This window comes from Mya arenaria, chromosome 8 (assembly GCF_026914265.1).
Source record: "Mya arenaria isolate MELC-2E11 chromosome 8, ASM2691426v1".
Classification (NCBI taxonomy): Eukaryota; Metazoa; Mollusca; class Bivalvia; order Myida; family Myidae; genus Mya; species Mya arenaria.
The window spans coordinates 14967598-14975964 of NC_069129.1; the positions used below are offsets into that span (position 1 = coordinate 14967598).

General features: G+C 31.4%; 1 protein-coding gene across 1 annotated transcript; it reads left to right on the forward strand.

The window, feature by feature from the left end:
- The first annotated feature begins 2301 nt into the window (after nucleotides 1–2301).
- LOC128243490 (M-phase phosphoprotein 6-like) lies at nucleotides 2302–8121 on the forward strand. Its single transcript, XM_052961282.1, has 5 exons — nucleotides 2302–2511; nucleotides 3927–4039; nucleotides 4531–4621; nucleotides 5084–5178; nucleotides 6941–8121. The coding sequence occupies exons 1-5, from the start codon at nucleotides 2458–2460 to the stop codon at nucleotides 7077–7079; spliced, it is 492 nt and encodes a 163-aa protein (XP_052817242.1). The 5' UTR covers nucleotides 2302–2457; the 3' UTR covers nucleotides 7080–8121.
- The last annotated feature ends 246 nt before the right edge of the window (nucleotides 8122–8367 follow it).

Sequence of the window (8367 nt, forward strand, 5' to 3'; positions counted from 1 at the left end):
GTTGGCACATGTTTTATTACGAACAAATTTATTTCTAGCCATTTAGCGAATGTCCGTCGACCGTCGTTTGTCGTCCGTCGGTCGTCAACAGTTAGTTTGAATATGGATCGTCTGGGATGAAACACTAGGTCACATAACCCAAGAATATAAAATATTGTAAACACTCTAGAGGCTACCTTTTCAGTCCAAATATCCTGAAAATTTGTCAGAGGGGTTGTTAAATTGATTTCAAGTTGAAATTCGAATATGGGTCATCTGGGGTCAAAAACTAAGTCACAGAGCCCAAATACTTTCGAGTATCATACTAATTTGTCTGCTGCAATTGTTATGCGTTGTTATGTTGTCTATTTGAGGGTCTTTAACAGTATAAAAATCTCCCCTGTTAAAATAGGTTTATTCTTGTAGAGGTCGATATGTTTTATCAATGATTGTATGAATTCTAAATAATCTTAATTAGGACCATACACAATACTATCTATAGCATACTCCTATCATTTATACTGATATTTAGAAGCTGTAATCGACCTGGTATTATTTCTTTAACTTCTTCAACTTATAGATATTTGTATTTAGGAAGATTTCCACGTATGACAATGATATTTTGGAATGACATTGATGTAAATATGTTCTGTATTATGGGCCGGTGGTCGTAAATTACTTAATTAATAAAACTTGGAAGTGTGGTGTACATTTAATGTAAAAATGTCATACATTTAATGTATGTATTATTTCAAAGATGTAAGATTTAGACATAAACGTATTCAGGTAAAAAATACCATGAACAAACTGCATATAAACATAAACAGCATTACAAGTATTTAAGTATTTTTTTAGCCTCTTAAGAGCGCGGTGTGCTAAAACATGTATCGAAAAAAAATGTATCAATTATGTTCAACAATGTGTTAGATCCTAAAAATCTCTAACTACAGATAATTATGTTTGTATATTGAATGTTTTCAATGTGTTATTGCACCATGACAATGTTTATCAGTATATCTTTTATATATCTGAATTTTGATACGCTGGCTTTATATTTACTTTTAGTTTAAATCGTTAATTATAAAAGTTTGCTTTGGTGAAAATTTTCGTAAAAATCGTTCAGTTATCTGCCCAAGTATTGTTGTAATACAAATTGTCTTGTTTGTTTTTTAAATATGTGTTGGTTCACACTATATTTTCTTGTGAATTATCAACTTCTGTTAATATTCTTAGCTACTGAAAACAAAGAAAAAGAGAAAAACAACATTAATATTTGAGCTACTGGATGATTCGAACCTCTACCTTTAAACCCTCAAAGGAATTTCAGTCATGTACTAGACAACAATTAAAGCATTGAAAATTTTCAAGTGGAGGTTTTCATAAGGGATGTCCTTTCTTATATTAACAGATTTTCAAATTGGTTTATTTACAAAATGTAGAAAACGCTTGATCATATCGTACATCCTATTGGTACCAGGCACCATATTTAAAATATTATTTACGACAATTTTCCCCAAGCTGAATCTGTCAAATTTTACTCCAGATATATTTACGCATTCAAAAATATGGCATTGGGAAATAATGGCAAACAATCAAGAAAGGAATGGGACGAGCTGCAGTACTTTTCTTTTTAAAAAAAAAAATTCTATGGACTGGACTTTAATGGGAATGGAAGAGGAAAGATTGCACAATATTGCATAGCGATTGTGATAACAAAAATGTCTCATACGCTTGGCTTTGTACACAGCTAGGTACCGATACAAATTGTTTGTCTATATGTCTTTGTTTGTATAAACACGGACCAAGGAGAAGGATTTTTGTTATTGACCCCAGCATGGACCTATAGTCCATTTTGTGCGAAATATATTGTTAGTCAAACCTATATGATTTCAACTGCAATTTGTTTTGCAAAAAAGGTTAATAATCTTACATAAATTACATAGATAAACATGAATATTTTGTAAAAAGCTATTCGAAGGTTGGCGTGTGCATAAGTTTTAATCGATATTGTGAAAATAATTATATAAATGCGATTTTTTAAGATGAATAAATAATCTGCAGGCTTATGATTCTAAGGCAACGAGCGTTAACTCTCGCTAGGAGATTTGCAAATATTGTTGTGTGCTACTTTTAAGGGACTAGCTTTTAAACATATTAATATAACAATGTAATTAACACCCTGTACTTTTTATATGAATATATTAATATTGTGTTTATCATTTGAATACAAATTAGTTTCATCTTAAATAATTATCGATTGAATATGTTGATATATCGAAATATCACAGCAAATACATCGCAAAATAATTGCTTATCCCGACATGGGCGAAATGCATCAAAACGTTGTTGCCCAAAACGTTTCTTTAAAAATATTCTGCATCTGTATCTGCTCAAATACGTAGAAGGCCATACTTCTGGCATAAATCTACGAAATAATTCTACATTTGTTTCTTTTAATTATTGCCCCAACATATCAACATGGCTAGGGACGAATCGAAAACCAGTCTTTCTGGGAATGTTCTGCAGATGAAGGCAAGTATCTTGGACTTTTTCTTAGCCCATTAGCCAGCTAATTTATGACCCCACCCCTCCCATCTCCCAAATTTTTGGGTTTTACTAGCCACAATAATGCCCGTATAGGTAACTTTTTTATTAACATCTGGATATTCATTCTGTCCCCTAAAGGCCACAAGTCAACTGATCCATATACCAATGTAAAATATATTCTTCAATTGAAACTCCACAAAACTTAACACTCCATTGATTAATTATGTTTTGCCATTACCTTTCTCTTATTACACTTAAGTGTTCATGAAACACAAATTCAGAACGACTTCTGTCAACAAAACATCGCCATTTTAGCAATATCTAGCAGATGCCCGTTATCTTTCCGCTCAATATACTTAGCACTGGGATCTGTCATTCTTGGCTAGGAAAACAACAAGTGGGATATGGACGCGTAGAGTTCCCAAATAAAAAATTGGAAAAGACTCTGAAGCGGCTGTTTATATGGGTTTTAGAAGCAATGGTTTAACCATTGCCAGACATGGGCCATCACAAGTTGCTTGTCATCTAGCTTTTGCCTGCATTTATGTGAAAAAGTTTGATAATTGAAGAAATGTAGGTAAATATTAACAAGGCAACAAACACATTACGTGTGCTGATAATTGAAGAAATGTAGGTAAATATTAACAAGGCGACAAACACATTACGTGTGCATTAAAGTATTGTAATGCTTTTAAGATCTGAAACATTGTGCCACTTTTTCAGGACTTTGTTAAAGTTAACAACATAATTAAAGACATGATTGCTTACTTTTAAAAATGAAATTTTTAAACAAGTACAGCTGAATAGTCTTTCACAAATCTTTTAAGAAATACAGCACATCCCAAGTATATCGTTCTAATTCCAAAGTTGTAACAATTAAAATTTTGAAAGTTATCAATGATTGATGACGTTAACCAGGTTGTAAATTTAAACACAAAATTCTGAACAATTGGCCCATTGATTGATTTAATGATGATAATCACATTCACACACAAAAACAGCTTATTCAAAATTGCATGTTAATGTCACATCTAGCTACTTGATATTTCATATGTATCCCTGTAGCTCAAGTATGCCATAGTAAAAAAAATCATCAAAAGACTCATTGACGGCCATTTAGGTGGGCTAATGTCACATCATTATGAATGTAGACATTGAAATAGGTGTCAAAAATAAACCTTGAAAGCTTAAGTTTTTAAAGAGTTTCTATTAATAAATAGCTAACAGATCAATGATTGACTTGTCCTTGTAGTTTCATTTGCTTTTAATTGACTAATAAGCCCGTTAATTGATCACCTGTACTGTATTTCTATCAGACTATGAGTATGTCATTGATACAACATTTACTAATAAAAATCTTATCATGGCTTTTAGTTACAAAGATCTGTTCTATTTCCTAGTTTATGAAGAGAAGTGCTCTAAGGATTGAAAAAGAGAAGAGTGAAGAAGAACGCAAGCTGATAATTGATGACGAACACTGGGTCCTAGACCTGCCGAAAATTGAGGGCAAGGAGTAGGTTACATGATACTAACTTGTGTTCATGCAAATTATCAAATGTACCGGTAGAAAAGCACTAATTACAATTATAAATTTGTATCACATTTTATGAATAAACTGTTTTTCAGTTGAACTTAAAGGCCTGGAATTTTATTCAATAAATTAATATCACATTTTATACATGAAATGGTTTTCAACTGAAATCAAAGGCCAGGAAAAAATGCAAGATTCACTATTGATTCTAAGAGGAGAATGTGGTGCATGAGCAGATTTGGTTGTTGTTTATACTATTATTATGTTATTTAATACATGTAGCTATACCACTTGAAATGCTGTTTTCATTTTCCTGAATTTTGACCACTCTTTACTATAAAGGCTATTTTTGTAACTTATAAAAAGTGGTGAGGATGGAGGTCTCTGATGGGCAGGCAAAGATTAAACCTGAGAAAAAAAAACTCTGTGTATTTATATCATTTTTATCAATCTATATCCATTCCCAATTTCAGAAGCAAATATGTGATAGAGTCAAGCATAGCAAGATGTGAAAACCTGCTGTTTGGAAGGATGTCTTTTCAAGGTTGTAATCCAGAAGTTGAGGTACGATATTTCTTTAAAAATAAAAATAAAAATTCTGATTTTACTGTAATAAGTATGACATGATCAATTTATCTTAACTTATTTCTTAAGCATTAAGCTATGGCTATAAAAGTTAAGTAACACATGACAGTTTTGCTCTACTCATTCCCGTACACCAGAGTGATGATGCTATGTGTACAACATAGATTTAGATTTAACATTATCAAACCTCTGGTGAATGAGAATGGCCCAACTCTGTTCGAAATACTCCTGCCAATGATAATTGATTTTATATAAGACAAGCATGTACAAGACATACATTTGTATAAGACATACATTTTGTTAATTGAAATGCACATATTTATAATATGATGATATTTTCAATGTTCATCGTGTACTTTCGTGAATGCAAGATGTTAAATTAATTTCCTAACAAAGCATTAGGCCATTCTTTCATCATTCTGATTATCACTTTATTTGCAGAAACTCATGAAACTTCACAACAACCAGTTAGCCCTTGATGAAGCTGAGAGGAAAGAAAATGAGAACAGCGTCAATGACCAGGAAATGGCTGAAAGGTGAGACATTGTGTACTTTATAAATATAAAAACTACAGATTAAAAACAATTTAGATTAGATAATTAGAATGTTTACCTAAAAAATGTTGCCTAAAACCAGTATTTACCCATAGCCACATTTAGTATAAAAGATTGTTTGGCAATTGATTCCATACCAATGTTGGGAAGTTAGTTTCTTCTTTTTGTTTTTTTGTTTTAACTTCCTAGCCCTTTTTCCATAATATGAAGGAAGCACAAAAAACATGACCACTAGAGAGGCATAAAAATAGAATGTCTCGCAGCTATTTTTGTGCCTTGGCACAAATAGTCAAACTATTTATGAATTTTTGCTTAATCATGTATATAGTAAAGATTTAAAGAGAAGTCAGAAGACCTATGGATCTTTTACCTTTAGCACAAACTGTACTAAATATTTAATACCTTTATGCTTATTTCTCCTCATTTAGGATTTGGGCCAGGCTTTTCTGATTGGGAAAAATGCATTCATTTGACTATAATTGGAACAGATAGAAAACTTCAAAGAAGAATCTAAATGCGATATATGCTTGTTTTCTTTTTGAACACTCCAACTCTTCCATTCAAAAACAGTTTAGCGGCCCAATTTCTTTTATAGTGTGTGTTTTTCCTAAACATATATGAACAAATATTTTCACATTACAATGATTTGGGGAATAAAGTATACGTTTTGGCATGAGGAATTTATAATCGGGCTAAATTTCAGCCCCAAATAGTCAGAAGAAAGAACACTGTAGAAAGCCTATTGAAATTGTCTGCTGTTGTCACTTAATGAATCAAGCACACTGATTGATATTGTCACAATCACAAAATCTTAAAGCTGCACTCTCACAGATTATTTGATTTGGCAACTTCATTAATTGTTTTGTTTTGGAATGAGCCAATTTTTTACATAAATGTCAGAAAACCAAGTGGTATAAGACTGCTGACAAAAGAACAGATCAGAGTTTTAGTATTTATGTTTGAACATTTATGTCTTATGTCTAAAAGCGTTACTAATGGTTAAGAATGAAATTTTAGACAATTTACCAAATAATTTGAGATGTTCTATAATTAGTTATCTTACATGATTTGAAGGCACTAATGCTAAAATGAGCTTATTCTGAGACCAAAAAATAAAAAGGTCAAAACTGTCAATTTGTGAGAGTGAAGCTTTAAACTCAGATATAAAATCTAGAAAAATTGTCTATAAAACTAAATTCAGGAAATAACAGTTAAAAATGGTTAAATCTTGAAATGCTCTAAAGCTGCACTCTCACAGACTTACCATTTTTACAACTTTTTTATATTTTGTCTTGGAAAGGGCAAATTTTGGGGTAAATATCTGCAAACCAGTGATATATGATTGCTGACAAAAAATCAGATCAAAGATTTCCATATTTCTGTTCGAAAACTAATGTTTTATGGCTTAAACCGGTTTAAGAAAAATGCATGAAATGTCAAGTTTTGAACTTAAATATAAAAATCTGTGATCTATCTTTTTGTCAGCAGTCTTATATAACTGGTTTCATTGGATTTTCGCAAAAATTGGCTCGTTCCAAGACAAAAAATAAAAAAGTTGTCAAAACGTTCAATCTGTGAGAGTGCAGCTTTAACACAGTTAGTTGAATGTGGGTTTTTATGTAAAGAAGAATAAGAAAATGGCATCATTTATGCATTATTTAATGCGGAAGAAAATTGTTATGCCATTTGAATAGGAACATACTTTATTGGTTAAATGTAATTGGGGCTTTTCTCTGTTTTTTAGGTACAGCACGCTAGTCGGAACAATGGCCAAGAAGTTCTCAAAGAAGCGAGACCGCACATCAGTTGAAATGTCCCAGCAAGAGGCTCCTACATCCAGTAAAAAATCTAAGAAACAGTTCATGAAACCAGCGGATGATTGATGTTCAAATAATTTTCTTAGGAGAACATTTACTGAATGAATCATCATAAATGAATGTAGGGAAAGCTATGATTGTTATTAGAATATTGAGGGCAATGAAGAAAAATTGCTCTGAATGAATTTGAAAGGATACATGCATTTCAAGAAATGGTCTAAATAGTGCTGATCATCAGCTATGCCTTTTGAATTTCAATTTTCACATTTTTTAGCGAAGCAATACAGAAGCAAGTAAACGGGGTAACTGGTAATTTTAAAGTGATAGCATGTTTAGCTTACTAATGCAATAAGACCACTATTTAAAAAAGATCTTTAGGCGTACCCAAATCACATTTTGTGTTTTGTTTTTACCTCGTGAATTCAGAAATGAACCTAGGCCTTACTGACACTGAATATTGGTGTTACATTTAAAATCATTTGTTTGTATACTTTTAATGATTATTTATTAAGTGATAAGGCATGTTTTTGAAGATGAATTTTAAATTTTTACACCTTTTTAATAAATAATGTTACCAAATATCAGAACTGTGTATGTGTAATAATTTATATTATTGATTATTATATTACATATATATAGGTATACATAATGAAATTTAGTACTGCAATGTACAGTACAGTACTTGGTGATTGTTGACCTACAGAACTGTGTATGTGTAATAAATTATATTATTTATTATTTTATTACATATATATAGGTATACATAATGAAATTTAGTACTGCAATGTACTGTACAGTACTTGGTGATTGTTGACCTACAGAACTGTGTATGTGTAATAATTTATATTATTAATTATTATATTACAGATATATAGGTAAACATAATCATTAATGAAATTAAGTACTGCAATGTGCAGTACAGTAGTGATTGTTTACCTAAGCATATTATTGCCATGTTATTGTGTTAAAGTTAACAAGTTACAATATACATTGTATGTTTATTGTTGTTGTACTGTTTTAAACTGCCATTATGATTAATGTACTGCATGAATTTTAATTACATAAGAGTATGTTTATATGGTTAAAATAAAAAAACTCCAACTTTTAACTTCGTTATGAAATGATTTCATTACTTCAAATGACCAACTCCGTTGGACATGACATACTTGCCGATGGATTATTATTATTCTTCAGCGGATGGGCTATAAAACCGATCATGTGCAGATGAATACACAAGAATATAAACGTTCCTGGGCATCGATTTTCTTCTCTTTTTTAGCTTGACTATTCGTAGAATAAGGAGGTCTTTACTACAGGCGTCGGCGTTCAGGACCATCACACAATGAGGTTACAT